This window comes from Neocloeon triangulifer, unplaced genomic scaffold, assembly GCF_031216515.1.
Source record: "Neocloeon triangulifer isolate White Clay Creek 2 clone unplaced genomic scaffold, ASM3121651v1 ptg000002l, whole genome shotgun sequence".
Taxonomy (NCBI): Eukaryota; Metazoa; Arthropoda; class Insecta; order Ephemeroptera; family Baetidae; genus Neocloeon; species Neocloeon triangulifer.
In genome coordinates this window covers 4599193-4617709 of record NW_026775545.1, presented here as the reverse complement: position 1 = coordinate 4617709, position 18517 = coordinate 4599193, and the positions used below count along the sequence as shown (strand labels likewise).

The following is an 18517-nucleotide window of genomic DNA, read 5'->3' as shown; positions in this document are numbered from 1 at the left end:
TAAATAAATACAACATTAGAGCGATGAAAAAGGTTTAAAAGAAGGTAACATTTTAAGTTCAAACTTTGTCTTACATCTTTACATAATCCCATTTAAAGCCATTTGGTTTTGAAGCCAAAAAATTCCTAAATAAATTTTTTTTAGTAAATAATTTTTATTTTTACTATTTTTAATGCTATGTACAAGTCAAGAATTTTGGAGATTTTATTTTTGATCTAATTTTGAATTTTATGACAGCACATAATTTAAAGAAGTCAATGCACTATAATTTGAATGTCTGTTTGTTCTTCAAAAAAAATTTATTAAACAAGAAGAAAGGGGCCTTTCGGAGCTCAATAATCAGGGGCCAAGACCACAGGCCAAGCACAGCCTCCGTACGCCGAACGCTGCCTCCAGACGCTGAAAGCTGCCTCCGGACGCCAATTAAATTAATTAATTAATTAAATTATAAAATTTAACTTTCCAAGCTCAACTCGCTTTTAAAATTGACAAAAAATAAATGTTGAATTTTGTTTTGCACATGTTTGTTTGGAGCCACATCGCAACGCAGCGATGATTGAGCCGCAACCGAAAAGTGAGCTATGCGGGTTGCATAGGGGGCGCGTGCGCGTGAGCAGGCGAGCGAGCGAGGCTGGGGTGCAGGCGACGGCAGGGCGGCGGTGGTGCAGTAGTCGGTCGGGCAGCTCGCACAAGGGTGTGACGCACGGACAGCAACTCTCTTTCGACTCTCCATGCACTAGCCGCCCCGTTGGGTAAGGTCGCAACCCTTGATCCGTCCCTTCCGTGAGTAAGATGCGAAACGCGCTCACTTTTACCCCCTCACTGTCTGCACGCACGTCTCCGTTCCTACCCTCTGATAGCCTCGAGTCGTTCTCGTGGATGAAATATTAGTTCTTGAATATTATAGAGTTTGAATGCATTTTTGAGGATTAGAAATTCTAATTTATTTTAACTAGATTTTATTTAATTTCAAGTTTAATTTGAGATATTTAATTTTATAAGAAAGGGTACTAAAGTTTAACGTTAGAATTAAAAGAAAAATTAAATCTACTGAGCAAATATTTGGACAATTTTATTTTTTAATAGGATTTATTAATTACGGGAGATTATTTACATTGTTTATTTGTCTCAATTGTTTAAAAAAAGGAAAAATTTGCAATGAAAATAGCAATTGTTAAAAAGAAACTTAAACTTTCAAGATCAAAAGATCTCATCCACTGCAGCGAGCCTTGGTTGATTTAGATTTTGTACGTGCCACTTTGTCTACTTTCATTAAAAATTTACTCGAGTCAAACTAAAAAATGAATATATATTTTCAGTAGTTTTGAATAATTTTTGTATAGGAAATTTTTTCATATTTCTTAGAAATTTTATGTAATTCATTACTTTTTAGTTCTGAATTTATTTCAATGAAAACTTTTAGAAGTTTATTTAACACTAAACTGTGGAATCTGTTGCAAATCTTCCTAATGCTGCTGTAAAACAACTCATTCGCGAGTGGCTGAAATTTATAATCCAGCAGACTCTTCATTAAAACGCGCTCCGGAGATAAAAAGCTTTGGCCCGACACGCACCAAATTCCAAGTGGTGCTCTCTCTTGCCATGTACGTGTGTAATTGGAATTCCAGAGAGGCTCTCCTCGCCATTATTTGCATGTCGGGCCGAAGAAATGAAAACGGCCAATTGTCCGAAGGCAAATTAATTAATTCCGGCGCTGGGCGTGGAAACGATTTTCGTTGCAGATTTCGTATTTTGCCGCAACGTGCTGCAATCGCAGTCAGAGGTCGCAAGTTAACGACCTATGGTGTCGACGGCCATTGACAAGCCACTCCTTAATGAACACTTTAATCAGCCGCAGAACAAACATTTCGCAAAGTGTCCCGGCGAACACGAACGTCTTCGCGAAATTAATTGGGCGGCGTCGGAGCTGACGAGAGAGGAGCGTCGCCGCTTTTCCCTCTGCAGGCACATTAAGAAGAGCGCGCTGGTGTTTCTTACCGAAAATAAGAGAAGTCTTTGATGGCGTTTTTGACCTTTTTGCTCCAGTGCTAGAAAGAGCCAATTGTTTCCTAGACTCGTTTCTTTGATACTTTTCACGTCCCATTTTATTTCCCTTACACTCTTTCGCCATTATTGCTTTTCTGTGATAAAAAGGTGCGGACCAAAGAACATAGGAGTGATAAAAATGTCTGGAAAGTCTGGTGTGCAGATTTTAAATCACTTATTTATGCTTTTTGTTCTTTAATAACAAAAATAAATAAATGCTCTTTACAGCCTCAGGTGATAAAAACTATTTGAGAGAATTTCATGCGCTGACTTTAAATTTATTTTATATTACAGGTAAAAAAAACTTTGAAATTGCTTCATGCTGGGTTCAGGGGCTAAATTTTCATTACTTGTATATGAGCAATATTCTTTTCTTTAAAATTTTACATGTAGTGAAAAAATTAGGAGGGCGGCATTGGAAAGTTGAAAAGTTGCATTGTCTCTGTTTTTCTTCTTAAAACAAGCATAATGATCAATAAATAAATATAACACAGTTGTTTGTCTAAAATTTGCAAGTCCCTTAAAATAATTAAGTTATTGTTCAATTACACTCAAATTGCTGGCGTTAAATTATTTAGAAACTTGAAAAAAAAATTTATTTTGCAATCTTACAATTAGATTATTTTGTTTCTTTTTTCAATTTGCACACAAGTTAGATATTTGTTTCAGAGTTGCTTATTGCTTACTTAAAATAATTATTTTATAAATCAAGTTTTTTTTACAAAAATGATCCAACACTAGCAAGAACATTGCTGAAATATTAAAATTTAAAATTAAATCTTGGTTGATTATTTCTCTAAAATGTTTTTAATTAACATTTTCCACTTAAACTTCGTATCATTTCAGATTCGGATCCTCTATAATAAGAGATCCTGAATAAATTTTGTCGCAATTTGCGACGAATACTCCCAACTTTCGCCAGCATAAGTTTGTCTTGTAAACAGAGGTCCTCGACACGACGCAAATCCGCTCATTAGAATTCGGATCTCATTTCCCGGCCGCCCAATTTTCATCCCGCCAAAATATGCAAATTTCCGCGCACGCCCTCCCGCCAAGTCGGCGGAGAGTGGATTAATCCAATTTCGCGCACCCTCGCAGCACAAATAACACTCCCGGTATAATTACACCGCTCTCCATCCGAGACTGTCGAACGAACAAACGAATCTGCCAGAATAACTGTGCGCGCTGTATAAATAAATAGATCCGATTTCTCTCTCTTTGGTCGCGCAAACTGGCTGGTGAGTGCTGAGGGGTTAGCAACAGAAAAGCGTGTGTGTTCTGCTGCGGCACTGATACGAGTTCTTCTCTCGTCCGTATATATTAATATTGGCTACGAAGCCAATTTTTATTATTGTCGCTTGCTCGCTCGCCTGCCTGCCTTTCTTTCTTTCGCGTTGCAAAACACCGAAGCTTTTCCGCCCGCAGTCGGCGAATTAGAGCAATTTGGGGAGGAAAACGAGTGCGTGGTTATTACTGAATTTGCAGCTGCTGACCCTGTCATTTGCACGCACGTTTATTCACATGTATAAGCGAATCTGCTGATCGCGCACAGCGATATTAAATACTGCGTGTGTGCGGAACGTGAGCCGAAATGTACGTGAAATGCGATGATTCACGGGTAATTGAGTTTTCATTTTGCTGAACACGCCACACCACGTTCTTTTTAGCCAGAAACGTATACTAATGGGCTTTTTCCCGAACGTTATTGCTACACCAGTTAATACTTTTTTTTAAACAAAAAGCCTGCCTCTGGCACAAAATGAAATAAAAGCGCTCAGATTAAAAAGCAGTGAATCTAAGTGAGGTTTAAACTAAATTCAGTTTAGTTTGGAGATGAGAAGAAATTAATTAAATGTTGCAAAACCGTTTCTTTCCCAGTTAATTTAATTTCTAATAAAATTTTAAATTCTTGGGTGAACGTTTAATTCTTGGGTAATTAAATTGTAATTTTTCCTGCTGATTGACAATCGGCTCAACAATTTATTTCTTCGTTTAACATTCAGCTCAAATTATTCATTCTTTTCCAAGCACAATTTTTAAATTAATTAATTTTTCTATGAAATTTTGAAACGGAATGATTTTTACAAAGCCATCAATATTTCTCTCCAAGGAAATTTTTTTTTATAATACTTATACATACTCAAATATTGTATTATTAGCTTTGAGCTGTAGCATACAAATCAGTAAATCCAGCTAAATTCGAGGCTAATGAAAAAATTCAATTCATGGCTTTATTATTTTTCGAAACGCTTTTACTGCTTAATTCCACAGAGAGTGAAAATCAATGCTGCGGGATGCGTGGGATAAACTGTACAATGGAGAGAGAGGATCATTTCCCAAACCACAAGTTAATCCGTCGCCGCATCAAATTCCACATCTAACAATAATCGTCGTCCCCAGGGAGCGATTTCGACTCGTTCATTTTCCGTGCGGAATTGCGTTTCAATACGAAAGGTCGGGTGAACAACATGCCACATATGCCCATTTTTAGCAGCACCATGTGCAGCTGCAGGAAAATGGGTTAGGCAGCGTGCCGCGCAGCAGCGTCGGGCGAGTTGCCTAGATGTGTAATGAATACCGAGAAGTGACATTTGCGCCTAATGGGGTCGAATTTGAGGCGCAGAGCCGACGTTGGTAAAAAGGCTTTTGTGCTTTGACATTTGCAGCGCGGCTTTTTTTTATATATTTTCTCTGTCCGCCGTCAGCTCATTGTTTCCAAACGCAAAAGTGCAGCAGCCAAATTAAAAAAGCAGCGACATTTGGTTTTGTCCTTTGTCGGTCGTTGTAATTAAAGGTTTTTGCAACTGGATTGCGACCAAAAACGAAAGCCCGCTAGATATTTCAGTCGAATGATTGTGCTTAACAAAGTGGAAAGCAATTATCTTTATACCCTCACGGCTCGATGATTTTGAACATCATTAAAATCTCTTTGTTTGGACGGACGGTTTTTGCTCTAAACTGAAACCTTTTTCTGCTTGACGAGAGAGATAAAGGCAACTGTGGGGATGATTATTGGATTTTGAATTATTACAACAGCGGTGAAATTTTTAAATACCAACATGGGAGACTTGCCAAAAGTTACGTAATGGACAGAATCGATTTTCCATTTTGCTAAAATTGAGACATACTCTCTAATTTCCGATAAAATCTCAACATTTTTCCTCTCACTCAAAACGGACAGAGTGGAATGTATGGGAAATTAATAATAAAAACCGATCCATTTTTTAGTGTTGAAATAAATCCAATAACTCCACCAAATTTCCATATCAGATATAAAGGAAGGAGTTTCCAACTGTCGTAAATAGCGAGACAAGGAAAAGCCGGTCGGAAAAAGACGATGGTCGTCGTTCGCCGGGCGCGCATTGTGTCTAATCACACTTTGATTCATGGCGAGCGGCGATAAAGAGCGTCTGCTTTTCCGATCCATTGTCTCCCTCTCGATTGCATGACGTCATTCCCCTTTCAACTCTCTCGCCACCGCCGCTGCTTACGATAATAATAATAACGAGGCAAATTGTGGCAAGGTGTTCGAGAGCAAAAAAACGAGGAGAGAATGCACGCTAGTCCGGGCCTCTGGGAAATACGGAGCCTAAATGCTCAATAAAATGGTCCGTTTTAGAAAGGGAAAAAAATCATATCCAGTTAGCAACCAAATGTGTATAAAAAAAATTTAGCATAAAAAGTTAAAAAATCGTAAAATAAAATAGTGAAATTTTCTACACGTGCTACTCTATTTTTCTCTGAACCAAAAAAGTTTGAACACAATTTGGGTCTCCTAGGAAATGTGAACCGGCACGTGTAATGTTCCGTCAACACGTCAATACAGAAGTCTCGCCTTGACCAATTCGCGTCATGCAATTGCCGTGGAAAGCGAAAGCCTTGGAAATTTATTTTCATCTGTTCTATTAAATTATTTAACTTTCCTAGCAATGTTTTTGATATTTCTTCTGAAAAATAAATATTTAACTCGATTCCAAAATTTTCCCTGGGGAGACAAAGAGGCTCAAAGTTAATCATAAATTTACAATTGGAAGTGAAAACCACCAACCCTCTCTTCAGATCTTAATTAGCATTCTGCCTTTGCCGAGGGAATATTAATGAAAGAGAAGTTGCACGCCTGAAACTTATTAAAACTCGACGGTGACGGGAAATTGAAAAAAGAATCCTCCTCTCTCCGCGCCTGGCTGATGAGGAATTTGAATTTCCATCAGCGCAGTGCCTGCTCTCGACGGGTCGCTATGCGAGTTTGCACTCGGCGCGAGATGAGTCTGCAATGGACCAATAAATCAATAGTACTCTACTCTCGTCTAGGCGCGCTGAAATTTCACCCGCCGCCGACAAACGTTTTAAAACGCATCTGCCTGAAATCGAGCAGCTTCGATTTGCAGCCCGGCCGCTTTTGCCGAGCGATTTGTCATTTTTGACGCGCCGTGTCCGTCCACATCATTTGCACTGCGCGTGATGGATTGACCGGCGTGGAATCCGGGGCCACCGCCGGCATCCGGCCGCAGAATCCGAAATTGATTTTCTTTCCGTTAAATAAATTAGTTTGCGCATGAACGTCTCTATCAGAGCCTTAAAAATTCTACATTTGGTTAAAAAAAAATTAGATTTTTGTGAAGGATCACTTACCTCTTTTTTCATTGAAGCCAAAAAGTTTTAAAATCTGAAACGTAAAATTAGTCTTTCTCGCAGTTATATGCTTCAAAAACTTTTCAATTTTCTTTCTTTCTTTATTTAAAATTATAGTTAAATCTGCCTATAAATAAGAATTTTTTTTTAAAGGGGAGAGAAATTGAAGAAGGCAACTGGAGCATATTCTGCACTTAAATTCCATTCAAAAGAGAAAAGAGATACAATTAAAATTTATAGCTGCAGCTAGTGGAAGAAGAATGCGGAATTGTAAATTCTTGTAGGGAAGAAAAGTAAACACTTAACCGTTCTACATACTTCGAGTGAAATTAGAAACAAAATATTTGTCCTTTGATAGATAATTATGTATTTTAAAAGTTAATTGTATCAATGTCATTTTTTTTCAAAAATATAAAATGTTTTATAAGATTTACTTGAAGTGAATTTTCTTCTTCTGGTTGACAATTAACTTTGAAAAAATTGCCAGTTACGTTGCACCTTTGCTGTTTATTTATCAGTTCAAACTTTACATTCAAAGAGAAGAAATCGTCGAATTTTGTAAAAAAAAGCATCAATATTTGCCGAAACCTTTTAGTTGAAAAAGAAACTATCCGCCACTGTGAGCTTTATGATTTATTAAGTTATTTTTAATTTTTTTTTTAATAAAAAAAAATCTATCCAAAATATTGTCAAAAGAAAAGAGTATAAAATGTTAAAAATAAGGAAAAAAATTGCATCAAGGATAATTATATTTACCATTTCCTTTTTTTTTTAACTTGTTTTATTTCAATTTATGGCAGTAAAGTTCAATTTAAACAACTCGCAAACCTTGGTTTTTCTTTTAAAGAAATTAAGCCCAGCTCTCGTGCACAGCAGGTGTCAAAAACCACAGCACTCATAGTTGAAAGTGGATAGGGATGAAATAATCACAGGAGCAGTGGGTGGGCTGGTGGGCGCGCTCAAGTCGTTTCATCGTCAACACGCCGTGATCCTCTTTGCAAAGCGGCCGAGCCTGAAAAGATGCGCGATGAATGCGGAGGGAAAAAATGGAGCGAGCAATCAGCAGCAAAAAAAAAAAGAAGAAGCAGCAGTCGTCGTATTATTTGGCTCCGGCTACTCTAGACGAAGAAGAAAGGCTGTGCAAATATTTGGGCTAAACGACGCGGGGTCGAAAGGGGCTCCCAGCTGTCTGAGGCGCTATCGATTGGCGGCGCCCAAAGTGTGCAGTTGCCATGGCGACCGCGCCATTCCAGCAGCCCTCAGATTTATGTGACCAACCTTGCTCCCGGCCACAGAGAGGGCCCTCAGGGTGACCACCCCCGCAGGGGTCCACTTGTGTTCGCAAAGAATTTGCATCTTTATTATATTTTTTTTACCCCGCAAAAAAAATTCTCTCTTGCGGGAACAAAACGAATGGAAGTTTTCTCATCTGCCGAAGTGGAGCAATTTTTCAAGATTGCCTCTCCGTAGTCCCGTGGCTGTAAAAGCGTTATTGCCGGATAAAAAAGTTATATGAGGCGTAAACTTGGATCTCTCTCCCCCAAGAACTTTTTGTCCCTCTTCCGTACAACGGGAAATTAGTTCTGTATGTTTTCGAAGATTTCGGCAATGATCGGGGAATGTTTTCCTTTAAAACAAAACTTCATCCAGCAAAAGTTGTTTAGTTTGAAATTCTGTAATTTAGTATTTTATTTCATTTTAAATAAAGAGTTTGCAGATTAAATTCTTTTCAAAACATTGACATTGAACACTATTAGTTTAGCGATGCAGAAATTTTAGCTTAAGAAAAAAAATTAATTTTGTGGTAGAATTTCACAATCGAGGGTTGATTCATGGTGATTTGAATTTAAAATCGGCTTTTCCTCGATGGGTTTTTGTGAGTTGTTTATTGTTTAAGAAAAAACAATATCCTGCTCTACATGTTTCGGCTGCGGGCTGCAGCCATAATTCATGAGCTTTCTCGGCGGTGGTCGAGAGAAGACAGACAGTCTTCTCTCGACCACCGCCGAGAAAGCTCATGAATTATGGCTGCAGCCCGCAGCCGAAACATGTAGAGCAGGATATTATTTTTTCTTAAACAATAAACAACTCACAAAAACCCATCGAGGAAAAGCCGATTTTAAATTCAAATCACCAAAAAAAATTAAATTCAATATAAAATTTCATAATTAATTAATTATTTTTTAGTGAAGAATAACACTATCGATGGTGTTTTGAACTCAAACCCTATCAAGGAAAATCTGATTTTAAACTCCATAATGATTTTTTTGTTTCTTTTGTTGAAATCATAAAGTTGAAATTTAGTTTTTTTACACAATTATGTTTGAAACAAAGGAATTTGTTGGACTAAAAGTGACTTAAAGGCACCACCACTTGTTAGAATTTTATTAAAGCTTCTACGATCAAAAAGACCTCATTTACCGCATTGAGGTTTATTATAAAATATGGAAATAAAATAACAAATAAATTTTTCACTGACAATGAAATGGAATTCTGAAACCGAGCTAGAAAAAAATAATTTTTCAAAACTTTTGATCATGAATTTTGCCTTTTCCAACAAATACAACTTATTTTTACTGATTTGTTTTTGAAAAAATAATTCGTTTCAGAACAAAATCTGCAACTATGAGGCGGATGTTACAACTCGTGCTGGTCCTGTCCGTGGCTTCCTGCCTGATCTCTGCACAAAACCCAGGTATGTCACCAAATTTAAAAAATATATAATATATATTTAATGCTTTCACTCAAAAACACCACATTAAAAGTCAAATTCTTTGCTTTCCCGTCGCTTTGTGATTTTACCACGTTTGATCTGCTTTTTAACTGGGCGGATAAAAGAGCCTTTTAAGCGGTTCCAGGCGAAAAGTTTTCCTTTGAACGTGGCGCTAATCAAAGGGAAAACAACAGGCCTTTTACGGCCACAAAGCGGCCGGCGAATTTCAGCCGAATTAATGCAAGTCGTTTGTCCTGTGTGTGCTGGATCGGCGCAAAAAGACGCTGCTTTTATCAAAGAGTGACGCCGCGTCCGGCTTGTTTGCAATTCTGACCCGCTCGAGGCCTCGGCGCAAACAATTCGTTTTCCCAGACTCTAATGCAAATATATACATAAATATATTTATTCAAGAGGGTCTTTGGCTCGCCCAGATTGCAGATCGCGTGCCGACCGGGAGTAAATTTTGCAATGCGGACGCTCGCGGTTATTTATTTTGTCGGGCACACCAGTCGACTCATAAAAACTTGCTTCTCCAAGACTGTTTTGTCGCCAAAGTGGGCAGAATAAAATTTCAGAGTTTCTAGACATTTTTATTGTGTCTTGTGTACTCTTTTGTCTATTTGCAAAAGTCTGGAAAATAAAAACTTTGCCTCCAGTTATTTTCTTAAAAATCAAGTGAGCAATTGTTTTTTTTTCAGGTTCAGGCCTCAGGCCAATAGAAGGACATTTTAGCCTCTGCCCTTTATTTTATTATTATTTTATTTTAAAACTCATAATCTTGGTCACATTTAAATTACATAACTAAGCAAACCGCTTTTAATATTGTGAGATATTTGTGTAAACAAAATCCTTAATATTTTTATTCTTATTGATACCAATCTTAATTAAATTAATATTATGAAATTTGCCATTTTCTTCACAAAAATTATGAAAATTTTATAGCTCAGATATTAAACTATAATAATAACCATTAAAGATTTCTAATTGTCTCATAAAAACGATTTCAGCTTAAAGGATATTTTTCAAAATTTTAATTTTTTTTATTAAATTGAAATTTTTTGCTTTTCATTATTTTTGTTATTAATCGCCAAATCTTGGCCTTTCCAATAACTTCTCCCGTCATCCTAACAGTGAAACTCATTGTCAGGATGATAAATGACTAAACTGACATTGCATTACGGCAGTGCGAAAAGTTGAATGCGTCATTCCAGCGGGTCGAGTGAAAAGTGCGCAGCTTCCTCTGGCGTAAGCCGCCGCCAAGTTGCTCCTCCGTTGTTATTAGCGAACGTGTGTGTGTGATAAAGGGATGAAAAATCGCCTGCCGTTTGGCCCTAATGCTGGCCCGGCGAGACCGCTGGCAAAATGAAATGTGGTTTTGCAAAGAGCGCGCGCAAATGAGAGCGAAAAGTCAATGCAGAAAACAGGCAAGAAAGAATGGCCGGCGATTGTAATGGAAAATCACGTCCTGGTCGAAAAGTAACGGGTATTTTACAGTGCAATCGACCAGAAACGATGATGCAATCAAATGATAATTTGTACCCTCGCCCATTTTTTAGTTTATCGATAATAAGAAGGAATAGGACCCTCCCTAATCTAGTAATCTAAATTCATGATAGGTCGTAAAATCCATCCATCTATAATAATGTATTTATATAGACTGACTACATTCAGGATTTTTGGTTTCTTTTTAAAGATTTTTTTCTCAAAATTGTTATAAATAAATTATTTACTGAAAAAGAAAAGCAAATGTTACAAGGAAAAATGTAAAAAAAAAATTAGTCGATCCCTTGGGCAAAAAACGTTTGAGAAAAAGAAATAAAATAAAGCCATTTTCATCATTATAATTACAAATAAACGGTAGAGTGGCGTATTCATTAGTTTCAGCTAATTGCAAGAATAATATTTTCAGAAAAAACCAAGCAAATTATAATCTTCATCAATGCTCATGTTGTTAACCTGCTTGGGCCATTTTTCGTTCGGGAATCCCTGAACCAAATTGAATCGTTTTCAAGTCCAGCCCACATGAAAATTAATAATTTAATTTTAAATTTATATATTTTTATATTTAAAAAAAAAAAACATTTTGCACAAGATAAACTCCACGTTCCATCCAGTTTTATTTTTCTAAGCAGGTGAAAAAATAAATTACTGGCATAAAAGTAGTTTGTCTCTCTGATGGGTAAAATGTTTCAAAATTATTCAAATATTCACTTTTTCCAATCGTTCTCGTTCTGCTGCGAATATTTTATGACTTCTGCGGTACATTCAATAAGTTTGGTTATTTCTGTTCATTTCTTCCACGCGGAGAAGCAACTCAAACAGAAGGGAGGTGGTTGGCGCAAGTTAGCAGCGCGAATTCTGGCAATCACAATTTCACTCCACAGAGCCCAACAAAGTTTGCTTTTCGCCGCAATTCCGACGACTGTGCGATGGGGTGTGAATTTTCATCCTGGGGCCGATCGAAACGAGTGCGCCGCTGAATGTCTAAAAGAGATTCCTCCGCCTTTTTTCTTCTTTTGCGCTGCTCATTGATTAGATTCGCACTCGGCGGCGGCGGAATCGCGGATTCGCGTCACGTGTGCTCTGCTGCAGACTCGCTGCCTCACGTTCCATCCATCGTCTCTCGGGACCGCCTGCTGATATTCCGAGACGCGACCCCGAGCGAACAGAATTCTCCGCACAAAAAAGCAGCAGCTTCCTTTCTTCTCCAGAGAAAGCGCGATAATACAACATTCTAGTCAGCGCTTTTCACCAGAAAAAAAAAACACCGAGCTCTTTCTACTTTTTTCCCCGAAACCGACTGACGAACTTTTCCCTCGAACCTGCCGGAAATTTATTCAGTCTGCGTGTCTGTCCGGAATAAAAAAAAAATGGTGACATAGAAGTGGTTGTATATTTTCTCTGAATCAATATTTGTGGATGCTCCTCTTTTATCTTACTTTTATTTTCCCTCTGGTGCTCGTCGTAAATTCAAGCGTTTTGCAAAAAAAGAAGAAAAGTGTCACCCGAGCGAGTCGACTGGAAAAGAAGGGAGAGACGCGAACGATGTCAGGCTCGTTTTTACCATCAGAATAAGAAACTGTGGCGAGACATTATGGCAATTTTGCTGAGAAACTTATAGCTGGAGAATGAACATTAAATTGGGAAGTAACATTGGTGCTAAATTTTAATAGGAAGATAAAAAGAGTGTCCAACATTAAGTGAGCATTTTTCAAATATTTTAATGGAAAATGCATTATTATTTCAGTATCAGCCATTTGGAAAACATATCAATATATATATGACACTTGAAAAATAAATAATCGTCTAGAATCTTTTATTTAAATATTATACTATCTAGTATTTCAAACTGAAAGGTTTTTTTCTAGAGGGAGTTACAGCATAAGAATTATTTTCTTGTAGAGTACGAGAAAAATTTGTTATATAATTTATTTTTCATGTAATCTGTCTGTACTAATGTTTTTTTAGACAATAATATTGGTCAGGAATCATAATTATAGCTTAGTGAGGAAATTTAAAACCGAATTAACTAAATCAGTTGCCGAGTTGATTCAGTTTTAAATTGAATTAAATAAATATTTAGGTCAAAGAAATATTAATAATTAATATTCATCGCTTATTAACTCAATGAATTTAAATAATATAAAATAATAATATATTTCAAAAAATTTAATGAAATGGAAATAAAAATAATGATTATTTTTAAGCAAAAAAAAATTAATTTCTGTGAAAAATTAATCAGATTGTATTAATAATAATATTAAATTTCTTTTGAGCTAAAACTGTTCAAAAGTACAATTATGCATTGCTTACAGATTTCATTCCAAATCAATATTTACTCAAAATTTGAATTGTATTCTGACGAGTTGATTGATGAATCGATTGCCAAGAGAGTTAAATTTGAAAAACTTACAAAATCATTTTTAATTGAAGATTTATTTAAGACGGGTTTTAAATCTTGATGTTAATTTTGTCTTCTGAGATCGTTTGAGCATATTTGTAGGGAATTAAGTGGCGTGAATAATAAGCGATCGGCTCAATAAATGCGTGAAATCAAAATGAGCCGTGAAACTGAGAACAGCAAAATAGTTGTCGGAAGGGAAGATTAAACGCGAAAATATTATGACTGTTGTGTATTATTAGCGAGTTTGTGCGGCTTCCCCGTGGATATCGAGTGACGAGTGGGCAAAGCGCAAAGCCAGACGACGGCCTAACTTTCCGAGCTCGCACAACGACGAGTAAAAAATACATACCCGGGCATCAGCAAAGTGCCAAAGTGATTATTTCGCACTCGAACGTGAAAGCGGCGGCGTCGAAACAGCGATTAATAAGTACATAGCTAAAAGCTTTTCTTTGTTGCTTTCAGCGATTTTCGTCTGAACGCATTTCGCGCTCCGGGAAATGCGTCTTTCTCTCCCTCGTTATTTTATCTCAATCAATCCGTTCACTCACCGTGCATTGTGCCTGAAAGCGAATGGAGGGCGTTTTCCCGCGAAGGGGTTTGTTTCCGCAGAGTAGAATGTGCCGAAAGCCGCCGCAGAGATAAAGGCAGCCAGCTCTAAACATATTTATTAGTTTGGATCAATTACGCCGAAAGCTTATCGAGGTCACGGCATGCTATCCGCTATGAAGATTGCCACCAACATTGCCGCTAATGCCGTTTCAGGAAAGCTTTGTTTAAGAATAATATCAAACTAATTTTATTCCGTTTAGAGATAATGAAAATAATATTTTTTTAATTATTTATTAACTCCATTATAAGATACAACTTAGAAATACAAAAAAAAAACATTTGGTACGTTAATCAAATTACAAAAGAATAATTATTTTAGGAAAGATTGAAACCTTCGTTGCAAAGAGAAAATTGAAACAAAAGGTCAACTGGTCCTGAAAGGTTGAACTGATTTGAACCTTTCAAAGAAATTTCATTATAAGTAAAATTTCTTCAACAAAGTGGTCAAATAATTGTAATAATATAATATTTTTGATTATTTCTGTTTTTCAGAGGCGGCTAATCGCATTTCATCATGGATCGGAGGTGCTGAGCACGAGGGCGCTCGCCGAGCCCTGAAGTGGTTGGAAGAGGCGCAGGACTTGGGCGACGGTGGTGGCGGATGGGGCAGTGACGCGCCCAGGGCTCTGCTCGCCCTTCAACTGTCCAACTGCTCATGGATCCCAAACGCAGGGATGAAGGCTGAGTTGGCTGCCACCAAACTGGAGTTGCAGATCGCCTTGCTTCTTTGGAGGTAATTATTTGTATCAAAATTTTCGTTAACTTGTGGTAGTTAAAAAAAAAGGAAAAATTGATTTTCTTTCCCAAAATTTTAAATGTATTATTGGGTTTTGGTCTTTTAATCAATGTAGGAGTCTTGTGTTAAAATATATGAACAAAGGCAGAAAATTTACCTCAAAATTTGAATATTTTATTTTATTCCGCCCTTCATTTTGCGCAGAATGAGGTAAAAAATCTCCAGCGTAATAAAACTCGGCCACACGGGACTCATTTTCAGAGCCAGTAAAACACAGAGCAAACTCAACAATACTACCTCTTTTTGTCTGTCGCTCCTTTTCCATATTCACGGCTCGTGCGTTTTAATTTCTGCAGACACCACGAACCGCCCATAAGCTCAGGCCGACTGGCGCAGTACACTCTGGCCCTGGGAGCCATCTGCAAGGACCCAAGGGACTTCCACGGACACGACCTAATCAGTAAGTCTAGCTTTTGCTAGGTGCTAATTCACAGCAGTGAAGCCAAATTCGATTAAACACAAAAGTTTTTACGCGAAATTTGCAAAATTAATTAACTCGGCTTTTGCAGGTTTGTTGCTGAGGCACGAGCCAGAATCTGATTTCGAGTTTGCGTTCGTGACGTTGGCAGTTTGCAACTCGGGCAGTCACGCCAGAAAGAGACACATCAGGAGACTTTTGGACGTCGCTGGCGACACAGATAAGCATTCTGCAGGTATTTATTTTTAATTTAACCTTAAAATAAAATTATTATTATTATTATAAAAGAAAATTTCATAATTATTTTATCCATTTCAAGAAATGAACTCGAATTTGTTTGGCATAGTTTAAATTATTGATTAACCTATTTACCTAGTTACATTTTCTAATCTTCTCCTCGTTGTCAGACACTTTGGCAATGGTGGTTTTGGCTCTGCGTTGTGTGGCCCAAGAGCACAGGCACCGTGACATTCTGCGTTTCGTTGCGCCCCCAGCACTTGCCCTGGCAGCCCTCCAGCAACCGGACGGCAGCTTCGGAAACCTGCACACGACTGCCCTCGCCATGCAGGTATAGGTTTAAAATTAAAATTTTGTCTGAAAACAGCTTAACTAATATTTTTACAGGCTCTTGAAGGCGCAGGATCCATTGCCTGGGACCGAGGAGCGGCGATGAATTTGGTTCTGTCCAGCCAGGCGCCCGACGGCTCTTTCGGAGACACCTTCACCACCACTGAGGTGGTCCTGGCTCTGCTGTCTAGAGGGTTGGCTCAAGCTTCGCAGTGCAAGTGTAACAAGCCGAGACTGCCACCTTCTGACACTGAGCTTGGTGATTAAAAAATAGAATTATTTAATTAAAAATATTGAAAGAAATCAAATATTTTAATTAATTTTCTTTTTAGAAACTCTCACCCATGAGACGGAAGTGAGTCTCCTGAATATTGCCAAAGGACCTATCATTGAAAACTTCACCTACAACAATGAGTATAAACTACCCTTTCCGAATTTTATTTTCGTTACTCTATTCCTGATTTTTCCTTGCAGTGTACCTTTGGTGTCTCTGACCTACACAATTTGGGCCCAGAGAGGCACTGACCCTGCCGGTGACATGAACGCAGAGGTCGAACTCAGGGTGCCCAACAACTCCACTTTCTTCCATGCGATGCAGCTGGCTGCTCACTCGGATCCTCGATTTACGTAAATTTTGGAATTGATGAAACCAAGATTTGGAAAAATTAACTTGATGTTTGTATATAGTTTTGAATCTTCGGTGTGGCCGAATGGACACTACATCCACACCCTGGGCGGACTGGAGGAGGATCCGACTGAATACAGGTACTGGCTTCTGTACCTGGTTTCTGAGAAGCCAGACCCTTCTCACCCTCCCTCGAAGGACAAGTTGACACCTAAGGGTGAGTACAGTTATTTTTTTTTGTCATTTGCATGTTAAAATTTTTGTTTTGATTGCGTTTTTCGTGAAAACTCCGATTATTTGCGTTATTTTTTACTGCTTGCTTGAGTTTCATTTCCGTTTTTATTGGCCGTTTCTAGAATAGGATTTTTACAGATAATAAAAATTAAATTTAAATCCTTTTCAAGGCGTTGACGAGATGTTCGTTAAGGAAGGGGACCACTTTTTATTCTGGTACAAGAAACTCTAAGCAAGCGGACCGGCCTACACTCAAGCCAGCGTCGGCGCGAGACCTGTTTGAAATGTTGCTGAAAATCAAATGAGTGTGCAGAGATTTACGATTGAGAATCACAAGTATAGTGCGCGTCCATCCACTCGGCCAACGCAAATCTCGGCAGAACAAAATGGACTTGCGTCGATATCGTTTTCATATATGATAAGTTATAGTTTTTAACCGCGCCAATCAGTTTATCTTTTGACGACATCCAAGACAAAGGAGAGCTTCTAAATTGCAAACGCACACGGTTGAGTTTTTGATATACTTCAGCGTGTTAAGGGTTTTGTGCTTGACGAAGAACACCACTTTTGAACACAAAGCAATCAAAAAAGAAGCTGCATATTTTGACAAATTTTTGTTGTTTTTGTGGCGTAAAAAGTTGGAAGGAGAGAAAATTATAAGCAGCTTGTACATAAACATGTGTTAGTGAACGGGAAATTATAAATTGTACATGTAGAGTTGTTTGTGACAATAAGAGAACGATTCCTTCTTTCCACTCTTTCACAATTATTTTTTCGAGCAAAGAAAGCTAGCCTGGGAGATTATTTCACAACACAACATAGCTCGCAAATTTGACTCAAAAATAGTACTGATGCAGCATCGAAGAAGGCCAAATTATTAATGAATCAAGTCGCTTTCGCAAAATTTTCAATTTAAAAGAAAGGCTTTGCTATTTAATAAAAAAAAAATAACTGCTTCCTATCTATAAAAATTAAATAAGGCGAAATTTAAAGAAAAAAAACTGCTTGCGCCCTGTTATTGGATTTTTGTTCAAAAGTCTGATGCACCGCGCGCAAAGACCAAAAAATTTATTTCGCAAAACAAGAGTAGCACACGCTTTAGTTTGGAATTGTTCTAAAGTAAATCTACTGGATGTCTAAATCTTAATGTGGACGAAACGAATAGCAGAACAATATATATTTTGAGAGAGAAATTAGATATTTAATTGGCAAACATACGTAAATACCTGCGGAGAAAATTACAGAAAGAGGGGAGGTGTTTTATGATAAAGGAAATCGCTGTTTAGACCAAATATGATCATGTAGCCCTTAAAACACAAGTAACTAAACCGTACGAAAATACCCTATAGCTCATTAATGAAAACAGACGTGTACTTCTTGTTGATATAGGCTTATTCGCAGTGCGTGTCTATTTGGGTTTCTCGAAGAATTGAATTAGAAAGGTGAGATAATTAAGAAAATAAAATGCTGTGCTGCATCGCCTGTTCATACCAAATGAAGGTCTAGTCGATTCCGATTCATTAAAATGTTATTATTTTACACTGATCAAGAAGTTGCTGTTGGTTGATTGATTGATTTTAAGACTGTACATAATAAATTACCAACGTGTTTTTTGTAACAATGGTTGAAAGAATCGAGCGCATCTCTGGAAAAAAAAACAGATTTGTAAAAGGTGAGGCAATGATATACATTATATTTTATTATGATTGAAACAATTAATTTTGGTAAACTTCCAAGGGTAATATTTTTGTGGCGTTGATTAATTCTTTGACAGGAAACAAAAAAGTTAAATCTAAATAGTTAAAAAAAAAACCATTGCGAAATTGTGATTTTTCAGCATGAGTTAAATAATTATAATATTGTGGTGTTGTAATTGTCGAGATGCCATTACTTAATTTTGAAAATAAAGATACTGATAATTGGGATTGCGGAAATTGATGAATTAATTAACCCGTGGAAAATTTTTAAATGAA

The 18517-nt window shown here is 37.4% G+C and overlaps 1 protein-coding gene across 1 annotated transcript; it reads left to right on the top strand.

The window, feature by feature from the left end:
- Window positions 1–626: 626 nt before the first annotated feature.
- Window positions 627–18469, top strand: LOC132205412 (uncharacterized protein CG3556). Its single transcript, XM_059634453.1, has 11 exons — window positions 627–752; window positions 9288–9373; window positions 14397–14637; window positions 14997–15100; window positions 15210–15353; window positions 15526–15686; window positions 15743–15944; window positions 16018–16099; window positions 16160–16312; window positions 16373–16527; window positions 16715–18469. The coding sequence occupies exons 2-11, from the start codon at window positions 9304–9306 to the stop codon at window positions 16774–16776; spliced, it is 1374 nt and encodes a 457-aa protein (XP_059490436.1). The 5' UTR covers window positions 627–752; window positions 9288–9303; the 3' UTR covers window positions 16777–18469.
- The last annotated feature ends 48 nt before the right edge of the window (window positions 18470–18517 follow it).

Coding starts and splice junctions, on each gene's coding strand:
- LOC132205412 (XM_059634453.1), top strand. CDS start 9,304: ATGAGGCGGATGTTACAACTCGTGCTGGTCCTGTCCGTGGCTTCCTGC. Junction 15,101..15,209: donor CCACGGACACGACCTAATCA/GTAAGTCTAGCT, acceptor CGGCTTTTGCAG/GTTTGTTGCTGAGGCACGAG. Junction 16,100..16,159: donor AACTTCACCTACAACAATGA/GTATAAACTACC, acceptor TTTTCCTTGCAG/TGTACCTTTGGTGTCTCTGA.